The sequence below is a fragment of the Neofelis nebulosa genome, chromosome 3, assembly GCF_028018385.1.
Source record: "Neofelis nebulosa isolate mNeoNeb1 chromosome 3, mNeoNeb1.pri, whole genome shotgun sequence".
Classification (NCBI taxonomy): Eukaryota; Metazoa; Chordata; class Mammalia; order Carnivora; family Felidae; genus Neofelis; species Neofelis nebulosa.
In genome coordinates this window covers 81,734,566-81,760,571 of record NC_080784.1, presented here as the reverse complement: position 1 = coordinate 81,760,571, position 26,006 = coordinate 81,734,566, and the positions used below count along the sequence as shown (strand labels likewise).

The window sequence follows — 26,006 nt, the reverse complement described above, 5'->3', positions numbered from 1 at the left end:
CTTTTTCTCAATCCCCACGTGCTTTCTGGTTGCCTGGACTCTGAATCCTCCAAAGCACCCAGGACAGCCTGACAAATGACCACTCACCCTCTTCCTCGAAGAGAAGTCCCATGTGCGCATGCGCCTCGGCTTCTTTCTTCCCACCGTCAATTTTGATCCGTTGAGCAATCTTAAAACATCGTTCATAGAAGTGGTTCCTTACCCATTTGTCTTCAGAATTACTGAAGTAACAGGCCAGTGCATACAAGTTGTTATAGACATCTTCAAAGTATTCTTCAAACAAAAACATAAACTGCATTAGAAAAATGTCTCTCGGCTTGCCCCTTCAAATGTTAAACCAACTTAGTGACATTTATTTTTTATTTTTCCTTAAAAGCATGATTAGCTATTTTAAAAATGGAAATGCAAACTTAAGTTCATGTATTTTAACCACTAAAATAGTTACATCGAAGATGTGCACTCCAAAAATACAACAAAAACCTTTTTGAAAACTTAGAAGATGTTAGAAAGGGGCACCTGCATAGCCCAGGAAGTTAAGCATCCAACCTCAGCGGCCCAGTCATGATCTCACTGTTGGTGAGTTCCAGCCCCACATCCTTAACTCAGGCCCTGCCTGGGTGAGCTCAGCACTGAAAGTGTGGAGCCTGCGTGGGATTCTCTTACTCTCCCTCTCTCTCTGCTCCTCACTCACTCATGCCCTCTCTCTCTTCAAAATAAAAAAATAGGGGTGCCTGGGTGGCTCCACCGGTCAGGTGTGGGATTTCGGCTCAGATCATGATCTCCCGGTCTGTGGGGTTGAGGCTGCTGTCTGCTCTGTGCTGACAGCTCAGAGCCTGGAGCCTGCTTTGGTTTCTGTGTCTCCCTCTCTCTCTGCGACACCCCCCCCCACCCCCCACCCCCCAAACTCTGTCTCTCTCTCTCTCCAAAATAAACATTAAAAAATTAAAACATTAAAAAATAATTAAAAAACTAAAAGAATATATTAGAAATTGAAATACCCTTTTGGTTGAAAATAGCACAGAGCCTGCTTGGGATTTTCTCTCCTTCTCTCTGCCCTCCCTTGCGTGCTCTATTGCTCTCTCTCTCAAAATAAATAAATAAATTAAAAAACAAAAACAAAAACAAAAACAAATACTCTCATCGCAGAACTGACTTCTCTTATGTTTTGTCTTTGCATTGTGAACCTTCTACCTAATGTGAACAAGGCACTAAAGTCTGTTTTATAATATTTTATTTATTTATATAACATTTATTTATTTTTGAGAGACAGAGCAAGACAGAGCACAAGTTGGGGAGGGGCGGGGGGTACACAGAATCCAAATCAGGCTCCAGGCTCTGAGCTGTCAGCACAGACCCCGACCAGGGTCTGGAACTCACCGACCGCGAGATCATGACCTGGGCCGAAGTCAGCCGCTTAACCAACCGACCGAGCCACCCAGGGGGCACCTATAATATTTTATATTCTTTGTCATCTTTAGTGATTAGAGAGTTATTTTATAAAGTCTATAAAGCGTTCCATATCTTCCATTTTTAAAAAGTTCTATAAAGAGCTTTCATGAAAAAAAAATGATCCCAAAATAATTTGTTTTTCAGTAATCACACAATAGAAAAACATTTCCAAAATTTCATACTTTTTTTTTCTTTTTTCTTTTTAGAATGAGTTATATAAGCTATCAAGATTCCATATTTAAAGACACTTGTCAGGGGCCTCTGGGTGGCTCAGTCATTTTAAGTGGCCAGCTTTAGCTCAGGTCTGATCTTGAGGTTGGTAAGTTCCAGTGTGCATCAGGCTCTGTGTTGACAGCTCAGAGCCTGGATCCTGCTTCTGATTCTGTGTCTCCCTCTCTCTCTCTGCCCCTTGCCCACTCATACTCTGTGTGTGTGTGTGTCTCTCAAAAATAAACATTTAAAAAATTAAAAAAAAAATAAAGACCACTGTCAGTTAAACTATTTTTCTATTAAAAAATGCAATATTTTTCATAGTATTAAGTATAAAGGGATATATTCAAGTTTTGAATCTTTGGACAATCCAAATATATGGGCTGTACCCTTTACATTCTAAGCAGCCTTATCTCCTTGCTTGTAGACTGCTTATTTGAATTGTCAGTAGACATTTATAAGATGAAAAACATTTTTACTGTTGGTTTATTATTTAGACAAGTATTCACTGTGCTATCTAAGAAGGAGATTCCATGATGAAATAAATGTGGAAAATACAGTTGCTAATTTCCCTCTTTTAGTGAACCACACGGTATACATCAGCATATTAAAGGCTCTGGTAAGTCCTGCAATAAATCAGCCTCCCTAATGTCAACATTAATTCATCTGGTGTTTCTCAAACTTATTTCATCAGATAATTATTTTTGTTTTGCTTTACATAAAACCTGTAAACATCCTGTCGGACTCTGCTTGTATAGAACATATTTGGGTATCTTAAATAAAAGTTATTAGAAAAAAATTGCTGCTTAACCCTTAACAATAATTTAAAGTCAAGTGTAAGTAATGTTTGAATTATCTATTGATTCAGTTGCCCATTACCATTATTGCCATCTCTTCTCCAGCCCCATGGGGCACAAGGCCCTAATAATAACATTATAGATGGTACAGAGATGCTTTACAATAATGGGTAATATAAGAAATGTTATTAGGGACAAAAAATAAAAACACTTTAACAAAGGGAAAATAATCCAAAAAGAAATGACTAGCTTACTTTAAACACTTTTTGCTATAAACCAGCAAGTGGTGTTTTGCAGAATAATTTAAATAACTCTAGGTTCCTGTTCTGTAAGTCTCAAGAGACAGAACTGGCCCAAGATGACTATTGTTAGTGCTATAGCTTTGATTAAATGAACTTCATTGTGGCCCTAGAGTGATAGTCTTTCCAATGAGAAGCAATGAGAATGCTCAGAGATAATGCTACTTTAGGATAATTGTTTCAGATTCCATATATGTCTTATGACCATATAAGATGGAATCCTGAGACACCATTAACAAATTTTTACATTCTAGATTAAGTGTGTGTGGGTTTGCATGTGTGCATGTTTTAAGATTTAAGATTAATTCAAATTAATAAGAGTGAATGAGTATATCCCCTTTCCCATTTTCTGGGATGTTCTTAACTTGTATCACAATTTTTCCTCGATAAAGCTTATATAGTAAAGATGAAAGTAATTAACACAATTTTTTTAAAGTATACAAATATTCACAAGTCCTTCAACTGAGGTATTTCCAACAATATTCTTTGCTATAATCTTAATTTTCTATATTTCAACCAGGCAAAAGCCACTGCATTTTTGAACAAGATAACCTGAGCAAGAGGTAATTTTATTTCTTTAACAAATACAGCTTAGTTGCTATGAATATATGATAGAACCAACCAGTAAAGAAAATATTTCTTTTCTTTACTAATATCATGTGTATAAGGTATTGATTACTATAAAGTTTGGACTTGTTAATTTTTGGGATTGGAGAAAGTTTTTTTTTTTTAGGTTTATTTATTTACTTTGAGGGGGTGGGGAGAGATAGAGGGAAAGAGAGAGAATCCCAAGCATGCTCCATACTGTCAGTGCAGAGTTGGCTCTGGGGCTTGAACCCACGAAAGGTGAGATCCTGACCTGAGCCAAAATCAAGAGCCAGACGCTCAACCAACTGAGCCACCCAGGCACCCCAAGAAACAGTTTTCTTTAAATGTTTACTTTTATTTAATAAAAAATTGTAAATTAATGTTTTCTACATTAAAATAGACTACTTAGCATTTTAGTTTCTTTATAATTACAAAATGCTTTATGACAAGTTTCTCATAATTATGACACTTTTTTATAACAAGTGATGTATGGGGCTCATATTTATGCTACTCAGATGAAAGCCTCTATTTAAAACACTTAGCGAATGTGATGAATTCAACTTGAAAAACGACTAATGGGAAATTTTTATCTTGCTCAATTCTATTTTCAGTGCAAATATCACTTCAGAATTTGGAGCTGAAACGAGAATGTAAGTTTTACAAAGCATTTTTTATTTATAATAGTTAATTTCTTGAGAAATTAGATGTCATATTTTAAAATTCACCAGAGGATTCTATTTTTAAAGTGAATCCTGTGGGGCATCTGAGTGGCTCAGTCAGTTAAATATCTGGCTCTTGATTTTGGCTCAGGTCATGATCTCATGGTTTGTGGGTTCCAGCCCTGCAAAGGGCTTTGCACTGACAATGCAGAGCCTGCTTAAGATTCTCTCTCTCTCTCTCTGCTCCTCCCCTGCTTGCACTCACTCTCAAACAAACTTAAAAAAAAAAATTAAAAAGTTAATCCTGCAGCTAAGTATTTTTCAGAATACGAATATCTGCCTCCTGTACTCACACACACATACAAACACACACGCACATTTACATGCACACACACACACACATTTACTTGTTAAAATTTTCGTGTATCTCATATTTGTAAGTCAGGTCACAACCTGATAGGAAACATGTATTAACTCCACTGTAGAGGTTGAAAGACTTCTGCTATCCCTCTAATAATGTTACCATGCCCCCATTAATTTTCCCCACTGTCATTGGTACAGTTGTGGAAAGTTGTGTAATACTCAACTTTAAAGAATTTTTTCAATGTTTATTTTTGAGAGAGAGAGAGACAGAGATAGAGACAGAGACAGAGCAGGAGCTGGGGAGGGGCATAGAAACAGGGAAACACAATCCAAAGCAGGCTCCAGGCTCTGAGCTGTTAGCACAGAGCCCAATGCAGGACTCAAATTCATGAACTTTGAGATTATGACCTGAGCTGAAGACAGATGCTTAACTGACTGAGCCACCCAGGTGTCCCTCTAATATTGTATTTTCTCATAGAAAGGCCTGAAGTAAAATATAGGCATTGTTGGGGCCTGAGCTTCTCTCTTTCAGTCCTATGCTATTTTCACAAAAGAAGTTGAAGAAAAAAATAATTTAGATCACCAAATTTATATGCTGACTTCTAGGATCTAGGATTTCCTTTCTTTGATTATATAAAATGACCAAATCCTAATATGTAACTAGGAAAGGCTCATGACAACAATATGAGTATAATTACAGTGGAGATCAAAATATTTTATTCACTAGATGAAACATTGACTTTTGGGAAAATTTTCAGATACAAGAAAAGGAATTTACTACAAATGATGTGATGGAAAATATAAAATTAACAATTTTATTTATAATTGTGAATTGCAGGCTTTTCATATCTTCCTACTATTCACTAATAAAAATTCTCCGATTGAAATCTGTAGGACTTGTTGGTAAGATCTTCAAATTCTATTATATAAATAATAGAAAATCAATATAAACTTTCAAGTTATAATACTCTTTGAAAGAATGAAACTCTTAGTAAAAGTCTCTATTCAGATTATATATTTTAAAAACCATGGAAATATTTGTAATTCATGATACAAAAGATTTTAATACATTGGAACATTGTGGTGGTGTTATTAAGTGCGATGCATGCATTGTCTTTCCTGCTTGAAATGACATCAGCAGGATGCCCCTGTGTCTGGGCAGCTTGTGATTCAGCGTTCCCCTATCATGTATTCCATAAAGATGCTTAGATGTCTAGAATGCACTGTGCTAAGGTGTCTTAATGGTCTCAATTCAGACATGAAACACTCTGCAATCCTCCCTCGGGCTCACTGCTCCAGCTCCTGCAGCACTGCTGCCCACAGTCCCTCCACTCACCTTTCCGTTCAGCCGCCTCAGCCCTGGTCAGGTGGTGGTAGAAGTGACCCAGCTTATCAGGCTGCTCCTCCAGGGGTCTCTGCAACCAGAAAAGGGACCTAACTCTTGCAGCCTCCTGCAGGGCATCCCACTTCTCCATCAGGGCAAAGAGCTCAGTAAAGGACTTGTGATAACCGTCTCGCAGCATGTCCACACAAATGTTCTTCTTGTACGAGTTCCGGTAACTGGGAAGAAGAAACCAAACACTCAGAACGTGATTTGAATCCTTTAAATCCATGCAGTGTTTTTCGTCTCTAAAGATTAAAGGTTGAATTGTGCTGCCTTTTTTTTTCCCTCAGTGAAAGCTGAAAACTATCTTTGCCTCACACGCTTATAATTGAACAACTTCAGTTTAATGAAAGATGCCAGGAGCTACCCAAATGTAGTAATTTTAATAAAATTACATTATAAATATAGCAGTTCCAGAGCTGAGCTCTGTTTGATAGGGACAAATAAACTAGTTGACTGATGTCAGTCCATTCTGGCTGCTAGAACAAAATACTAGTGACTGAGTAGCTTATAAACAACAGAAATATATTGCTCACAGTTCTAGAGGCTGGAATTTCAAGATCAAGTCACCAGCATGGTTGCCTCCTGGTGAGGGCCCTCTTCCTTGTTCATGGTTGGTGCCTTCTCACTGTGTCCTCACATAGTGGAAGGGTTAGGGATCTCTCTGGAGACTTTTTCTTTCTTTCCTTTTTTTTTTTTTTTTAATAAGGCACTAATCCCATTCATGAGGGCAGAGCCTTCATGACCTAAGCACCTCCCAAAGACCTCAATTACTAACACCATCACCTTTGGGAGTTAGGATTTCAACATATGAATTTGGGGGAACACATGCAGACTGTAGCAATTGCAAGATCCAAAAGTACTTGATATACTAGCCTCCCAGTAAAACAAAACAAAAAATTCAACATGCCAAGCAAAAATTAAATATGCCATTTAATGTCAAAAAGGCACTCTATATTATGTGGCTTCATTATAAGTTATGGAAGTTCCTTCATTCGTTCATTCACTCATGCTTGGATGTTTGGTTAGAAAATGTTTATTAAAATCTATTAATAAATACATTTAAAAATATTTTCAGTTAGGATTAAGTTAATGATTTTTTAGATTAATAATTCACTTCTAATTTAGTGATAAATCATATACAAGGAGATAAAGTGACAAATGAATACTCAATTTATTTAACAGATAGCTATTAAATTTTTTAGGTAGAAGGCACTGTTCTAGACCAAATGGGTTCAATCTCCTTGTGAAGTTTGTAGTCTAGTAGGAGAACACAACCAACAAGTAAATAGGAAATAATAAATCATTTCAGATGATGAAAAGTGCGATACAGGAAATAAACAGAGTTATGGGACAACAGCTGTGTGGCAGCTTTTATTCCACTTAATGAGCAATCAGAGGCCAAATCATATAGCTACTAATTATATTACATTACATTTTTTAAAAATTAGGAGCCAGTTAAATATTTAGAACAACTGACACAATGTGATATTACTAGTAATAAAAATTTCAGGGTGGAGTGGAGACAGCCTCGAATTAGTCAGATTACTCAAGGTTGGGCCCAGTTCTACCGCTCCGTGTACCTCATTTCATCTTGTTTGTAAAATGTGTGTATCAATCTATGCCGTACCTATATCACAGGATTCTTCTAAGAACAAATTTAAATTATGTAGGGGTGCCTGTGTGGCTCAGCTGGTTGAGCGTCTGACTTCGGCTCAGGTCATGATCTCGTGGTTTGTGAGTTCAAGCCCCGTGTCAGGCTCTGTGCTGACAGCTCAGAGCCTGGAGCCTGCTACGGATTCTGTGTCTCCCTCTCTCTCTGCCCCTCCCCAACTTGTAAAAAAAAAAAGATTATGTATGTGAAGATGCTCAGTACATGTAAAGTCCTGCACTACTGGTTCTCAACTCCTGGATATGCAGTAGATTCATCTAAAGAATTAAAAAAACAAAAGCAAAAAGAAAAAAACAGCCCATATGCCATCCACCAAGAATTTCTTACTAAGTATAAGTAAGGTATAAGCTTAGGTATAAAGAAAGGTGAAGAGAGGAGTGGTGAGAGAGTAGCTTTTAAAGAAAAGACAGGACCTCAAAGCCATGGTAAGAAGTGTGGACTCCAAGCGAGGAGTGAGTTAGAGCCATTGAAGGGTCCCAGTTAGGGAAATGACTACATGAGATTACAGTTTATTTTTTTTATTTTATTTTATTTTTTTTTTTAATTTTTTTTTTCAACGTTTTTTATTTATTTTTGGGACAGAGAGAGACAGAGCATGAACGGGGGAGGGGCAGAGAGAGAGGGAGACACAGAATCGGAAACAGGCTCCAGGCTCCGAGCCATCAGCCCAGAGCCTGACGCGGGGCTCGTACTCACGGACCGCCCGCGAGATCGTGACCTGTCTGAAGTCGGACGCTTAACCGACTGCGCCACCCAGGCACCCCGAGATTACAGTTTAGAAAAATCACCCGGAAGGAGTGTTCCAGCTGAGCTGTTATCCTCCCCGCTCTGGCATCCAGATAGATATACAGCACCTGTTTAATAGGACTCATCCATAAAGAAAATAAGGAAGCCACATTCCTAGGCCACAAGGTCAAAGGCCCCCATGTTGTAGGAGACCAAAAACGTATGACATAGGGAAGAGAAAAGAAGTAACAGATTTTTGTTTGTTTCTGCCCTCTTGTCAAGACAAAGGAAGATAGTATGAAGAAGGAGCAGGGAAATGCTACAAAGGCCATGTCCTCTCTCTTCCCTCCTTCTACCTGCCCCACACAAGGTATACCAAAAGTCACTGTATTGGATTTCTCAGAACCAGCCACTATAATTTCCCATAGCTCCTGAATGGTATGGGTGAAATGCCATAGTCATCTAGTGGGCTCCATGTATGACACAACAGTTAATGGAAACAGAGGGCTGGTATATCTGTCACAATGTCACTGGCCACAACAAGGGAATGTGTGCTAAAATGTTCTTGTATGGCCGCCCACTGGGGGCTGAAGGAGGACACAGCTATAACGCTGAGAATAAGAAGCCTTAGGGAGCTATCAAAGGAGTCAGGTCAGCATATTTCCAAATCTGACAGAAAAGGATGGATTGAATGCGTGAGAGATGGACACGTGTATACAACCCCATAGGTTTGGAATGCATTCAACTACAAGCAAGAGAACTTGTTTCATAGTACCTTTAAAACTAGAGATTTCCATTTCTCTCAGCAAAAGATGCCTAAAAGTAGGCATCTGATGGCCTTGGTTCAGTGGCCTGGCAAGGTCAATGCACCTGGGATTCTCTTATTCTTTCCCTCATGCTTGTCCCCTGCTGGTCACTGGATGGTTGTTATAGCTTCAGATATTGTGTCCATCTTCAAGGCAAAAAGAATGGGGAGATGGGTGGCACCAGATATGTCTTTCCCTATTACTGGGAAAACCAAAAGCATTCCTGTAACTGCTAGTAAATTCTTACTTTGGTCCCATTCGCCATGGCCACCCCTTGCTGCAAGGAGACTGGAAAAACTAAAATTCTGCCTGTTCTTAGACACATTGCTCTCCCAAGCAAAACTGTAGTTTTGTTAGTAAAGAAGAATGAAGAAACAGATACTAGAGAAGGATATTCAGTGTCTATAGTAAGGTCTTAGATTAAGATCTGAAAGTAAATACTGACAAATCCCTAGCCCTGGAGTTGCCAGATGAAACTGGGCAGGATGCCCAGTTAAATTTGAATATCAGATAAACAATGAATATTTTTTTAGTATTAGTATGCTCCAAACATTGCATAGGACATATTTATACTAATTTTTTTGAAACTCAAATTGAAGTATATATCCTGTATTATTATTTGCTAAATCTGGCAACTCTCCTCCTCTCTACCCTGCTCCAGCACTGTGTTGTTTCTATATGAGAAAACAGGGTGGGGGAAGAGGTGTCAGAATCTTGAATAACCTGAGAAATCACTGAATTGGACTCACATTACCTGAGAAGAACAAGACTGGATTTTTACACTAGGGAAGATCAAGGCTCGCGGCCAGGAATTAAAATTGTTATAAAAAAAAATAAAGGCTTTCAATTTAGCATCTTCGAGCTTGTGACTCTGAAATTTGCACCTGATCCAAGAGAACGGCCAGGAGGAGGGTAGAACTGGGAGCAGGGCGAAGAGATGGAAGAATCTGGTGGTCTTGGAAAGGAGAGGTCACAGGGGCTGGACCAAAGGAAAGGCAGGGGGAATGGATAGAAGTAGGTGGGTTCAACACATATTTAGGAGATAAAAATATCAATTCCTTGGTGACTGAGGGGGTATTGGGGGAGGAGGAAAAGGAAGACCTAGGAGGACACCAGGTTTTGAGGCTGGGCAATAGGTAATTGGTTATTTGCTAAAGAAGAGAACACAAAAGGATGAACAGGTTTGGGGAAAGATAATGAGATTGGATTCAGATAACTTAAGTGAGAAGAAGGCTGAAAGGATATCCAAGTAGTACCTCCAAATGGAGACAGGTTGTGGGGGAATATAGGAGATCTGAGGATGAGATCTGAGGGGCTAAAAATCTAACCTTGCTTCAAACAAGCGCTGTCATCTTTGATGGTTATGCCTTGGAAGAGAAGAAAGTTGTAAATAAATAAAAAATAGAATATTGACTTTAAACAATAAAAATAAACACAAGCCAGGAGGCTATGCACATTCTAATCTCAACTGGGACAAAAACGCAGAAAATCACTCTGCAGGCCTTGTTTCCTTCACCTGGAAGGTGAGGGTGTTTTGGTTGGCTTTGGTCACCCAACACCTAGCTCCATTTCCACAGGTGGCAGCACTCCAAACACTTTTGAAAATGACCATTCTCACACTGTGTGTCATCTTGGTGGGACTTGATTGTAAAGACTCTCTAACCAAGGGGTGGATCAGTGACCCAAACTAAGCAAACCAGTTTCTCTCCCATAATTCTGAATCTTGGGGCAAGAAAAACACAAACAGTTAGAAGGCTTCTGGAGCTCAGTCAACTTGATATCCTGACAAGAGTCTCAAGTAGTTCTCGCTACCAAGATCCTATCAAGGGTCTCAGGTCTTGTCCTTTTCATATGAGCTGGGCTCTACCTAAATTCAGCTTGTTACCTAATATCCTTCCAATAAAATTGTTTCTACTTTATTTAGTCAGAATCAGTTTCTGTTGCCTGTGACCAAAGAACATGAATGGATTCAGAAGGGGCTATACTAAAATTGTTTCCAAGACATATTTTCAGCCTCAAAACATCCATGATATATAACTGATAACAATTTTTTTAAATTTCTGCTACTTTTTTTTAACGTTTGTTTATTTTTGAGAAAGAGAGACAGCACGAGCAGGGGAAGGGCAAAGAGAGAGGGAGACACAGAATCTGAAGCAGGCTCCAGGCTCTGAGCTGTCAGCACAGAGCTCAATGTGGGGCTTGAACCCATGAACGGTGAGATCATGACCTGAGCCAAAGTCAGACACTCAACTGACTGAGACACCCAGGCGCCCCTCTGGTAACTTTTTTTAAAAGACCATTCTTTGCAAGAGAGATTTCAAATAGAGATGTATTTTAAAATGCATATATAACTATGCTGATTATCATTTCTATTTATATACAAATTCATGTGCGCATATACATGCATCTGTACACGTAAGTCATTGTTAAAGCTTCATTATTAATTTGAGAGCAAGAACGAGCAGTTAGTGATTTACTAAATTAGTTCCTATTTAAATCTTCATAGTTAATGCAAATTCTTTCTTTTTTTAAAATTTATTTATTTTTGAGAGAGAGAGAATGCAAGCAAGGGGCAGAGGGAGAGGGAGACAGAGAATCCCAAGCAGGCTCCCTGCTATCAGCGTGAAGCCCGATGCAGGGCTCAAACTCAGGAACCATGAGAGTTGGATGCTTAACTGAATGAGCCACCCAGGTGCCTTGGAAATTATTTCTTTTAACCAAAATAATTTTCTTTTATTAAAATGAACTGACTACCTGAAAAAAACGTATGTCAATTTCACTATGATATTTGGACTTCTCAGATTTCATATTTCATGACAGAATCATAGTTAAAGTTGACTTGCTTTATGGAAAGAAAATTTTTCTAAACACAAATAGAAATATAAACAATTCCAATTCATTATTTTGTTATTCATTTGGACACAATGTTATCAGTCTTTGGTTTCATCTGCATATTAGAACAAGTATTAGTCTAAATTAAAATATATTTTTTGCAAGAATGAGAAGAAGAAATATCTCTTTGACCTAAAAAGTCACTACGCTGGGGGGAAATTGAGAATTCTGGTAAAATTTACATAAGAGATTTGACATTATGGAGTTTGAGAAGAGTTTCCCTGACAGAGAATACGCCACTCACAGTAGCAGAAGTCGTGACTTTCACTGGACTCTATAAGAAGGTATCTACCACTGCAGACACCTAAGGTTGCACTGGACTGAGGGATGCAGCTGGAGAAGAATGAATTTAGGAACGGAATTAAGTGGCCATCCATTTAATATGGACTTATTACGATTTAAAGCCATTCTTCAAAAGAGATACTGTGCATTTTGAACGTACGTAAAAATTGCCCTAAAAGATCCTAAGATTAAAAAAAAATCTGTAAATTTACAGAAAGTAAAACTGAACACTTTGACAGAACTTCATAGCTGAATGTGTGGAGAAGCTGAGAGATGGGGAGCTTTCTGTTAAACAGCCATGGAGATATTCTATCATTTTAAAATTCTGCTTTAAAACATTCTGAGCAGCTACTATTTTATAGACTACCTACAATGTGTTAGACACTGTAGACACAATTTCTAACACACAGTAACTCTACAAAGTAATACTTGCATTTTCACAGATAAAGAAACTGTCTTCGGTGAGGATGTGATTTGCCATATAAGTGACAAAGCCATACAAACTAATAAGGGGCAGAACTGGAATTCACATCCAGGTTTCTGAGTATGAATTCTATATTTTTGCACTTTACCACGCTCTCTCTTATTGCTTTAAATTTGTTGGGTTTTCTTCTCCTTTTCTTCCTCTACACATTGTTTTTTGTTTATTTGCATTGATTGTTTAGGAATTTGTCATTATTGGACAATTATAATGTAACCCTCAAATATGAAAGCCATTGCCTTTGTCCTTGTTAATCCATGTTTCTGCTGGACTAGGAAAAGAGATTAGTGTCATTATGTGACCCTCCCACAGAATCCCCTTCCTTAAAGTGAGTAAGTAGACAATAGCACCCATGCAAAGCAAATTAAATAGATATGATTGTCACTCAAGGATATATGAAGTCTAATAAAAGAAAAACACTGAGAAGGACAAACATATAAAAGGATAAAAAGCACATACTTCTACAAATCTGAACAACATGAATAAATGGAATGAATATATATGACAGCTTCTTTTATTTCTCTTAACCCATAGGTATTTATATTAGTTATCAGATGGGCTTTCAAAATCAAAACGAATTATCAACTACTCAAATATATGACTAATATATTTAACATATTTTTTTCATAGGACAAACTCAAATACTGTATCAAGGTGAAGTTTCATATTCTGTAAAATATTTCAAAACCAGTTTAATAAAAAAAAATCATAATTTAAAACAAGATCATAAAAATTTTATTTAATCTGACAAAGATAAACCTAGAAGATGTGTAATATCTAATCAAAAGTCAGGATAATACTTTTATTCCATTAAGTTAATATTTATAAGTCACTAGTGGGTTATCTATGTGTCAGTTATAACAGTCTTACATTCGTATTGTAGGAATAAATGTTATTGGAATCACCTACGGGATAATTACACTGACTCTTAAATTAATACTTAAATAGCTTCAGTTAATATAATTTCCACGGAATAAAGTGAGTCACTATTCTTACCCATACTTTTCAGTGTAGGTAGACATTACATATAGTTTGAATGGAGAAAATATGTATTTTTTGACATACACACACTGATAAAAACCATATAATTTGGGTGTGTTTTATAGTTTTTTGTGAAAAGAATAAAATTTTCCCGAAAAGCTAAAACAAAGAGAAGTTAGAATGAAAAAATATCAATTATATTTAAAATGACTTAAAAGCATATAAAATTACAATGACAACTGAAAGTATTTTCTTAATTTTACACTAATTTAGGTTTTTAACAATTGTTAGTCACAGTAGTAAGAGTGATTGAGAACTAACGCTAATTAAGAAATAGACTAAAATCATTCATATATATTTTTATGTAATAACCATTGGAGAGTTGGAACTTTTAGGACATTTAATTATTTTCCATGTACTTCAAAATATAACAAGAAAAAAAATGTTTCAATATGAAAAAGGCTCTTTTTAAATTTAAAGGATTTCCAATGAGTTGACTGGTCTCTGGGGGCATCTACTGGAAATTTAGCAAACTGCAGTTACATCATGTAAATTTGATAACTTTCATTATCCATCTTAATACAGATATTATTTTAATTGATATGTAAATAAGGTGACATTCAAAGAAGATAAATGTAAAGTTATGCATGGTATTCTATCTCATCCATCTGGAAACAGCAAAATATGTAGCTGTCTATGAGATCAGTTAACAAATACTCAACTGTTAAAAATGTAAATAGGACAGGTGGCATATCACAGATGAACAGTTTTCAAACTATTCAGTTCTCATGTCTGGAAAAATTAGAAATATATTTTAGAGATAAACATATACAAATTTAATGAGGCATTTTTATGAATCCAAATAAAATGTACATAAAAAGCACTTTTGATATGATAGTTTCTCTAAAGCAAATTCATTTTGCATCTCAGTATATCCATTTAATCATAAATAACTTGATAATCACTGCTTATTTTCTTTATGACTTACTTGAATTATTTACATGTCAACATCTCAAAAAGTAGAATTTGTTATACTTGAAACAAAAAAATCTATTGCTTATCATTGTTTATTATAATTAGTATATGTGCTGCTGAAGCGAGCACCGTTTATTATAATTAGTAATTAAAAGTAGAATTAGTCATTAAAATGAACACTGTTATTAATTTCTCCTAAATATTTCTGGAGAACTTCCTCAAATAAAAATGAACATATAATAAAGATAATACAATCATTGCAGCTTATGTATAGTTTTAGCATATATTTCAATAAAAAAAATAACTTCTGTAATAATATTATTGCAGTTTTGACTAGTCATGTCACAGGAATTTTAATGCAAGCCTTTTTAACAATATGATTTTCTTTGTGAAATGTATTGGTCGTATTTCTTTAACAGAAAATCTAAAACTAATTTTGAAGGTATATCTATTGTGCAATACTTATATTGTTATACAATATAAGTATAATTTTACATAAATGTATATAACATTTAATAACTATATTATTTATAAATTTATTTATAATAAATAACAATATATTTATAATAAATTTATATAAAATATATAAAGTCTCCTAACAAAGATTGAAATACATAACATGTTAGCTTCATTTTAAAGAAACACCACAAATGCATGTTTACACGGTTTAGCGATTAGAATCGCTATCCAAATAAATGTGATACCACCTTTAGTTGTATAAATTGAAAAAACTAATCATCCTAAAAATGTTATCAATAAATCAGAACATAAATATTAATTTGGCAGGATTTTTTTTCCAGTTTAGATTTAGAATCATTTTAGATAGATGGACTTATTTGATAACTTAAGAATAAATAAATAAAATCTGCCCCCAAGAAGTTATGGGACAGAATTTTTTGTGATTTTCTAAACAATTACAAGTTTACTAAATTTGAAACTGCTACACAGGCAAGTTGTGCTTTGTATTTTTAGAAAATACACATTTTTATCTATTAATAATCACAGAAACCATAGTCAGACTGCCAACAGTTAAAGGATATGTGTACAAATTGAAAAATGCCATTTGGAAGAAACTATTTAACCCAAGTTCAACCTTTAATTATTTTTTAAAAAATCTAATAACAACTAAGAAATAAAGTTTAGCCTATATTTTCCAAATAGCACTATTACTAACATAAATCAACAGTAAATAAAATATTTAAAAATTTGGTCAGCAAAGAATTCTGACGAGAGCACAATAAAAATTCACTTCAATATCGGTGATTTTATTTCAGGATACATGGGATATTGGTGTAGAATGTAGAACAAAGATTATTTCTCAGGCTCAATTATGTACGAACTGATATTTAGCAATTATGTAAGAACTGGTATTTAGCATAAAAGGCAGTAACTTTTTGTTAGATCAAAAACATTAATCAAATGGTATTTTTCCTAGTGATTGCTACCTGAGATCAGAGAAAAGCTGTGGTTATTTAGTACAGTGCAGACTGCAATGTTACAATAGCTTTAAAAAATTCCCTTAATGATATACAGGAATTTTTTTGTGTCTATTTCCTATTAAAAATTATTTACTCAAGTGATTCCAATGCAATCAAATATCTGGAGTACAGAGATTGTCATCAATCAGGAATGAAGCAACTATTTGTCAGTCAATATAAGGTATTATCAAAAAATTTACCCATGTAGCTGTAACACACATTTTCTTTACGGAAAGATTTTCTCTACTGGAAAACTCTTGAACTTAACCACATTATAAAAAGTTCTTCTTCAGAAGTTCAGTGGAAAAGAGCTAGAAGAAAGCAAGCTCTTTATAGGAGAGGCTAATTATGTCATCTTTAAAACGGTCCTATTACTTGTAAACTTCTAAGATGAGAAATTTAAACTTATTTACAAACGGAAGGGTTAAGCTAAAGATTATACATGGAAAGGTACGAAATGAGTGTCATCATTTAGGAAGAATTTTCAGGGAAGGTATTTTCACAGTACCACAGCTGAGTCCAAGCACTTTTGGCTAAATGAGGCAGTCATGTATTTTTGTTCTTTTCTTTTAAATTGCACTGTAACTTTCAACTAAAGGAAAATCAATTAACCACGAGCTGAAAAATAAAGCCTGAAAATAATCTTAGGTTTGGGATTGAGTCACAATGATAAAAAAAGAAATCTGAGCAAGTAATATAATTATTATAGTCTGTGTCCTAATATAACAATAATAAACAAGAAAAAGAAGAGAAAAACAAAAAGTAAGCTTCATACTAATGATTACAAGCAATGGATTACAAACATGTATAAACATGATCATGCTAGCTCATTAACTCCACATTTTTGTCTATATTACTATTTACAAATTTTCATTAGAATAAAATAAAATCCCATGCAATATAATAGTCACTCTGTTTTTTGAAACATAATCTTGTGATTGTTCTCTAAAATTTTTAATATTCTATTATTTGGGAAATTTTGTCTCCAATAATATAATTTAAACTTTTTCTTACAGCTTTTCATCTTTATAAATTAAAGAACTATCAATTTTCCATATAAGTTGAGTGAAATAATCAACTTTTAATAAAAATGTGAAGCTGAAGAATATAACAAAACTTAGTAAAAACAACAAGTTGCATTAAAAAGAAAACTTAAGTTCACTGTGTTCTTTTTTTACTAAAGTATGTCATACATTTTATCTTTGCAAGAGTTTGACGAGTTTTGCAAGTAAAATTCTGTTTCCTCTACACTTGCTAATAGTCATGAGAATCTGTAGTTTGCACCTTCCCATTAAAAATGTATTGTATTTTTTTGAAATTATTCACCCCGCCTTTTATCCAGATCATGTCTTTGAAAGGAGGAAGTAGATAATAAATGGAATAATTCATGATTTCCCATTAAATATGAAACTTTCTTTTGCAGAGTTTAGAAAATGAAGTTCTACATAATGTACAAAAGTTGATTAGAACTTTTTTAACCTTTTCAAGAAAAAACCTTTCACATTAAACAACTGCATGAGGAGGTTTCTTTGGGAAAAGTAAACCAATCAATTCTTTCCACCTATAGCTTTATCATATATATTCTAATGCTGTTCCTTCCAAACACATATTCCTTTGTAATACTTACTTAGTTATTAAAATGATGGTAAGAAAAATAGTATACATTGGGCTATAAACATGACAAGTATCTAAAAAAATGTAACTGATGTTTAAATTACAAAGGGAAAGTCACATAAATTAAAAATGAAAACAAAACATTACTCATGCTCTTTCCAGCAATGTAATGGAAGACAGAGTAAGGGTAAATAATAAAACCTGCATTTAAATTTCTCTTATTATGACATTTCTTCTAGTGTGGTGATGATATTTTGTCATGAGAAGAAAATATATACCTTTATAGAATTTCTTTACAAACTATCCGTTGATGTTCCATTAACTACACTGTTTTGCCTTTTTTTGATAAAAGAAAAAATATTAAACCAAATGATTATTAGGCTCATGACTGCTCTGTCATTCTATATTTCTTGAATAAGAAATCTGCAATAAATTTAAGTGAAGAGAAATGTTAAGTTCTATTTTAGGCCAGCAGATGACCTCAATTCTTTGCACTGTTAAATTTCTACTGTGGAATAGTTTGTTTTTCACTATTTAACATAGTAATTATATATCACATTTTGATGTTTTAATTTTCCCTGTTTCAAAAAAAAGGATCGATTTTGCCCTTTCAAGCTTGAATACTTAAAAATAACCACCATAATGTAAGCCATGTGAAGTAGCCATGTGAAGTGTATGCTCCTTAATTACCGTTACAAAGGAGGTATATATTGCACAGGGGAACAATGAGACCGGGGATTTCTCATAGGTTCTATGTACAAATGATCAAACTTCCAAAACATACATTAAGAAAAACTAAATTAATAAAAACAAAAAGCAAATTGATCAATTTGATGCTTTTGTCAGACAACATCTGTAATATCTTATTTTGCTGAGTGTTGTGTTAATTTTATCATAGCTATCTCGAACATTTAGAAAATTTCTACTTGTAATAACTAAGTGCATAGAGAACATCCAATCAAAGATGTGCATCAATAAGAATATTGTAGGAACAAAAGAAGTATTTGTCAGAAGTAAAATAAAAGAGCCTTGAATTCAAACTTTAAAAACAGTAGTACAAAATGTACATATAGTAGTGATTATAACTTCCTTGAGATAGAGAACATGTCATTTGTTTCTTTTGTATTTTCATATTATAATGCAAATGCCAACAAAGAGAAAGCTGTTACAACATTATTAATAGCAAACAAAATAGAATTTAGGCATAAAAATTAAAGGGGCATACTAATAACAGAAACTCATAAATAGATTGATTTACTGAGATATAGAGCAATTAGGAGACAATACACCTAATAACACAGCTTCAAAATTAACAGAATAAGGGGGAATTGATTTTAATGCATTTTTTCAGAAAATTACAAATAAAGTCAAGGAAAAAAGGATTTAAATAACAATTTTCTAGCTTGATTGAAGTAACAGGCTCAATCTAATTATTAGTTTCCGTTAGGGTTTTCTGTATGGAAATGTCTACCAAATAAATAGAGAATATATATTTATTTTTCAAATACACAAGGAATACTTATAAAAATTGACCATGTACTGGACATTTGGGAAATTTTATAAACTGATATACACAGCCCATTTACTGAGCACAAGATTCACTCCCCAACCTTGCATTTCTCCCCTCACAAACAAACAAACAAAAACTATTCATCTGCAAATTTACAAATGTATTTCTAATGTATTCATTGCCTAAAGGGAAAACCACAATAGAAATTGTTCACATATTTAGAACTGAAACAAAATAAAAACACTAAATATCAAATCCTGAGGGAGATGTCATCATACTGTTCAAAAAGAAATTTATAATTTAAATGTATTTGTTAGAAAACAAGAGCACTGAAACAAGTGAAGAAGCTAACTTTTGAATCAGGATTCTAGAAAAGAAATCTTAACAAAATCAACAATGACATGAAGTAAAATAAAGGACAGAGAAGGAAATACTAGAGGTAAATGTATAAATTAATAGAAAACCAAAAAGCTGATCCATAAAACAAAAAAACTGATTATGTGAAAAGACAAATAAATCTTTGCAAGTATAATCGAGAAAAACAAAAATAGGGAAGTCTCCAAAATTGTGCCAGGAATGAAAAAAGTAATACAGCTTCTAATTACAATTATAGTAATGGCTAACTTTTATTGTATACTTACAATGGGCCAATGTTCTCAATACTTTATTTACATGAATTACCTTTTTAAAACCTTACAGTATTTTTAATGAGATGGATGATGATGATGATGATGATGATGATAATGATGATGATTACCTCCGTTTTACAGATGAGGAAACTATGGCACAAAGAGTTTAATTAATGAGTTGAAGATCACCCTGTGAATGGTGGAGCTGGGATATCAACCCCAGCAGTCTAATTTTAGAGCCGATGTTATTTGCCACCATTACCTTCATACTATCTCCAAGATAAAATGTTTTTATAGATATAAAAGAGATTTAAACATTATTAGAAAATATCATGATAAACTTTATCATGCTAAATATAATAACCCACATAAAATAGACACTTATATAAAACATCAAAATACCAATTATCAGTTTGCTGGAGAAGACTTAGAAGACCAATTTACAATAGATCTATTCTCTTCCCCCTGACCCTTCTCCCACCAAAGGAGAAAACTATTTGCTTTCATAGAGGGGAGTTCTATCAAACTACTCTCAATAAATAAGAAATTCCCATCTCATAGGAAATGTTCCAGAGCATAGAAAAAGGTAAAAAAAAATTATTTAGTTCATTTTTCAAAATCCCAAAAATGCAGCAAAAGAATAGGTTAATATCATGCAAAATTCTCTCCCTCTCCTCTCAGAAAAGAACCCTTAGCAAATAAAAATCATAGTGAATAGTTTTTCCCATAATTTCAAAAATGGTTCCAAATTACAAAATCTAGTAACTGTATGATAATCTCATTAGATGCTAGAAAGTTAATTAGTAAATTCAAAACTCATTCATAATTAAGAAAAGTAGAAACTAAAAAATGAATTCTTTATCTTGGTAATGTGTATCTATGAAATCTACATCTATATAGCTGTTACCATTCATTCTCTCCATTTGCTCCTCTCTCTTTCTCTTGGATAAATATTTACCCTCTGGACTAATGTTCTATATCTCACACCTTTACAAATATAATCTTTGTTAATCTTTTTTTTTTCTTTTGTACTGTGATATTTTCTCAAATATCAGAAGATATTTGTCCGCTCATAATAATGAAGTTCCAGAGTTCTTAACTTTGGTAGTGTGCCTGTGTTGGTAGGTTTCATTCTTTGGTGCATAGGGCAGGAAAGCACCGGCAGGCTACACCTTGCACCAATGCCAAATGAAAAGGACTTTGCATTGTGCCCCAGCTTTCTGACAGGACCTCTGGTCAACTGCCACTTGTCTTTAAAATGTTTTGCACCTATGTTAATGAGGGATGTTATTCTGTGGTGTCTTTTTATGTAATGACTTTTACTGGTATTGATAGCAGGATAATGCCAGTCCCAGAGAATAAGTTGAGAATTGTTTCCTCTTCTTCTATTTTCTTGAAGAGTTTGTACTAAATTGTTATTATTTCTTCCTCTTTGTTTATTTTTAAGAGAGTGCAAGCAGGGGAGGGGCAGAGAGAGAGAGGGACAGAGGATCTGAAGCAGGCTCTGTACTGATGGCAGTGAGTGCACTGTGGGGCTTGAACTCATGAACTGCAAGATCATGACCTGAGCTGAAGTCAGGACGCACAACCAACTAAGCCACCCAGGTGCTCCTTATTTCATCCTAAACTACTCAGTAGAATTCACCAGTGAAGCCATTATGGGCCTGGAATTTTCTGTGTGGGAAGTTTTTTTTTTCCCCCCAGTGTTTATGTATTTTGAGGGAGACAACCCCAGTGGGGGAGGGGGAGAGCTCAGAGAAGGAAAGAGAATCCCAAGCAGGCTCCACACTGTCAGCACAGAGCCCAGTGCCAGACTTGATCTCATAATCCATGAGATCATGACCTGAGCTGAAATCAAACGCCAGACACTTAACTGCCTGAGCCACCTAGGTGCCCCTGGGGGAAGTTTTTAAGCTATGAATTCTTTAACAGATACAAACAGATATAAACCTTTAACAGATATAAACCTATTCTCTTACCTATTTCTACTTAAGTAAACTTTGGCAGTGTCTCTCAAGAAATTCAGCCATTCCATAGAAGTTGAATTTATCAGCATACAGTTTATTATCTAATTAGCATTTTAATATTTGTATAAGCTATAGTGATACATTCCCTCTTTCATTTCTGAAATGGGTAATTTGTGTCTTCTTTTTTCTCTGATCAATCTGACTAGAAGATCAATTTTAACTGATCTTTTCAAAGAACCAGTTTTTAGTTTCATTGATTTTCTCTATTTCTCTGTTATCTTAATATTTCTTTCCTTGACTTTCAGTTTAATTTGTTTTCTTTTCTCAGTTTTTTAAAATGAAAGCTTAGGGCACTGATTTTGGACATTTCTAACTTTCTAATAAGAATTTTAAAATGCTACAAACTTCCCTTTCAGCACTGCCTCAGCTGTATCCCATATATTTTGATATGCCACATTTTCTTTTCATTTGGTTAGAAGTACATAAAACCTTGGTTTGCAAGCATAAGTAGTTCCGGAAACATGCTTGTAATCCAAAGCACTCGTATAGCAAAGCAGTTCAAGAACCAATGGCTCGGTTGTGATCATGTGACATTCGGTGTCACATGCTACTCATATTGCAAGACATCGCTCGTTTATCAAGTTAAATTTATTAGAAATGTTTGCTCATCTTGTGGTATGCTTGCAGAACAAGTTACTTGCAATCCAAGGTTTTACTGTGTTTTCTAATTTCCCTTGCAATGTCTTCTTTGTTCCATGGGCTAGTTCAAAGTATGTTGCCTGGTTTCCTAACTTATGGGGATTTTCCAGAACCTTTCTGCTTTTATTTCTAATTTAATTCCATTGTTGTAAGGCAAAAATAATTTTTAGGATTTAAATATTTTTAAATATATTCAAGTTTGTTTTATGGCTCAGAATATCATCTCCTTTGATTAAGTATTCCAGGTGCACTGAAAAAATGTGTGTTCTGCTGTCATTTGGTGGAATGTTCTGTAAATGTCAATTATTTAAGTTGGCTGATGGTATTGTTCAAGTCTTGAATACTCTTACTGATTATTCTATCAATTATTGAGAGAGCGGTGTTGGGATTTCCAACTAAAATTATGGACCTTTGTGTTTCTCCTTTTCTATCTGTTTTTATGTATTTTGAAGTCCTGTCATTTGGAGCACAAACATTTAGTATTATGTTTTCTTGATAAGCCAACTCCTTTTATCATTACGAAAGGGCAGTTTTTACTCCTGGTAATATTCCATCTGCTTTCTAAAAATGTATTTCTTAAAATCTTGGAATCTCTTTTTCGCCCCTCCTTTTTCATCATGTTATTAAGATTTTACTACCTTCTGTACTTGTATGAGGTCATTTCAAATATAGGAAGGAAATGTATTTAACATCTATCTTGATCTTGATCTTGAAATGGAAAAAAACACAAGCTGAGTTAACTTTTAAGGTAAATCCCATGTTTGGCAACATATTTCTTTGGCTATTCTGGTTGTGGGATAAGAGGATTTTTTTCAGATAAGTTTAAGGATATTTTATGGAAATGTGAATCAGGATTAAAGAATGACTAGTCCTTATGAGGTGAACCCTAAGGAAGGTTCTAGATCCAAAGTAAAGTCAGAATTCAGGAGGTGCTTCGAAATCTGATCTCTGATATAGGTCTGGTCCATTTTCTTTCTAGCTCATTCATTCCTTTGTCTCTATGAACCTTTTTTTTTTCTATCTCATTGCTTCTGATTCTGTATAACATTAGATCACTTTGGCCAAATTACTCAACCTCTCTATGCCTTGGTCTCCGGGAGTAACAATTCTTCACAGAGTTATGGTGAGGATCACTTTAAACAAAGACCAGCGCACAGTATTCATTTAATATATCCTACCTGTTCCTATCTTGCCTGAAATAAAACCTAGTTAAGGGATGTAATATTTACGACAAGCTGTCTGAATGCCCTTTTTATTGTTCATTAGGTGTGCAAAGTTCTTTTTTGTTGCCCCATTTTTCCTATACAAGTCCATGTGATAACTTTCCTTTGGAATTTAGAATCAGGAAAAAAGCTTGTCCCTCTTGAAGAACTGATAGGTTTCCTTTCATCAGGAAATGAGAATTTTATAGTCCATCACATCTCCCCTTTTGCCCAACCTGCCCAGAAGTTCAGAGTGAAACTTAATGTTCCCTCAGGGAAACTATATTGACTCTAGTGGGCAGCATATGTCCACACTTTTCCTTTATTTACCTCTCATTTTCTATTTATAATCTGACAGATGTATAATATAAAATGTTAACTTTAAGTTTCTTCAATCTTTTCTAGAAAGAAAACAAGAAATAAAGTGTTACTTTATGTAAGTCAGAAGACTCTTAAAGGAGAATGAAATACAATCCCTGCTTTCAAAGAACTCTAAGCCTAGAGCAGAGTCCTTTCCTTATGGCAATTCACAGCAGGAAAGACATTTTACACAGCAGTTCAGCACATGCACATATATATTTTATACATGCATGCGTATGAAACAAAAGTTGAAATGCATTAATCCTCAAAATGTTCTCATCTCTTTATAAATATTAATTTAATTAGTCCTTGTAACCATTCCATGAGCCATCCATCCCATCAGTACCCCTGTTTTTTCACATGGGGGAACTGAGATGCAGAAAGGTTAAATAACTTGGCCAAGGTCAACCAGTTATTTTGTTTGTAAGCATACAGTTGAGTTTTGAGTCCAGGGTATCTTGTTTTAGAATCCATGCTCTGGTGCATCTGCTGGTAGCCTCCCAATATTTAGCCTTACTCTATGCAATGTACTCTTTTCTATTCTGTTTTACTACACTCTCTTTCATTTCGAAAATGCTACTCATGATCCCCAAACCAGTGGGTCATAACCATATCCACAAAGGGTCAGAGTCTCTAGTTTGTTAACTGTTAATCAAGAAGGAAAAAACCCTACACGTACATGATTGCCAATGGATACTAAGAGACTTCAAGCAGGAGCTCCGAACTCTACCATATGGTTGAGGATGGCTCTACAGGAGCCTCACAGAGCAAGAAACAGTTAGGTGGAAAACAGAAGTTTACCAAGTACACAGGCAAGGAGGAAGGAGAAAGCCATTTCAGGCAAAGCACATATACAAGGCCATGAAGGGATAAAAGATCATCACGCGTCCATCCTCTAACACCTATAAGCCAAGCACTGCACAAGTACGAAGGTTGCACATGAGAGCAAAGAAGCCATGGCTCTAGCCTTCTTGAAGCTTGTAGTCTAGTAGAAGAAAGAAAGTAGCAATGACAATGCAATGCTGTAAATGCCATGATGGGAACAGTTCTGGGTATTACAGGTTTTATAGTAGGTTTTATTACAGGTATTATAGTAGCAAGGTTACAGTATATAGTGAAGTCATTTAAGAATGAGTAAGCGTTAGCCATGAAATGATAAGGGGAAAAAAGCATTCTAGGACAAGGGAATGGCAGTACACTCAAGTTGGGAGATGAGACAGAACATGGTTTAATGATGACCCAAGTAAATCCAAAGACAGAATAGTGTAATGATTTGAGGATGGGTTCTGGAACCAGACTGCATAGGTTCAAATTCCCACTCTTGTATTTATTTGCTGTGTAACTACGGGTAAGTTACCTAATATCTCTGTGCTTCAATTTCCTTAGCTGTAAATGGAATTAACAAAGATTTTTCTATGATTAAATGGATGAATACATGTGAGGTACTTAGAACGGTATTTTGAATATACTAAGTGCCCAATATGAGTCATTATTATTTTGGCAAATAATAAATTTCAAAGTGGGAATGGTAGAGATTGCATAGACAGAAGTGTGGTTAGCACTTCACCAATTACTCACCATTCACTCAATTAAGTGCCTACCATGTGCTGGGTACTATTATAGGTACTAGAGACTCAGCAATGACTAAGACATTGTCCCAGTTGCTCAGTTGAGTTCAGAAGGCATCATCTTTGATTATTTCCTTCACTCAATTCCACACTCATTCTGTTGGTAAGTTCTAATCTCCCTATCACCTAAATATATTCTAAACCAAACCATTTCTGGGATGCCTGGGTGGCTCAGTTGGTTGGGCGTCCGACTTCAGTTCAGGTCATGATCTCGTAGTTTGTGGGTTGGAGCCCCGTGTCACGCTCTGTGCTGACAGCTCAGAGCCTGGAGCCTGCTCTGGATTCTGTCTCCCTTTCTCTCTGCCCCTCCCCCATTCACACTCTGTCTCTCTCAAAAATAAATAAAATTAAAAAA

The 26,006-nt window shown here is 35.0% G+C and overlaps 1 protein-coding gene across 10 annotated transcripts in view; it reads right to left on the bottom strand.

The window, feature by feature from the left end:
- TTC29 (tetratricopeptide repeat domain 29) overlaps positions 1–26,006 on the bottom strand; it is a 668,675-nt gene that overhangs the window by 194,093 nt on the left and 448,576 nt on the right. For 9 of the 10 annotated variants that reach the window (XM_058721224.1, XM_058721230.1, XM_058721227.1 and 6 more), the window contains 2 exons: positions 5,702–5,925; positions 88–273 (listed from right to left, as the gene is read on the bottom strand). In XM_058721224.1, coding sequence (XP_058577207.1) covers positions 88–273; positions 5,702–5,925 — 410 coding nt within the window. Of the gene's footprint in view, positions 1–87; positions 274–5,701; positions 5,926–14,311; positions 14,382–26,006 lie in introns of all 10 variants that reach the window. The other variant, XM_058721231.1, reaches the window with a different exon arrangement.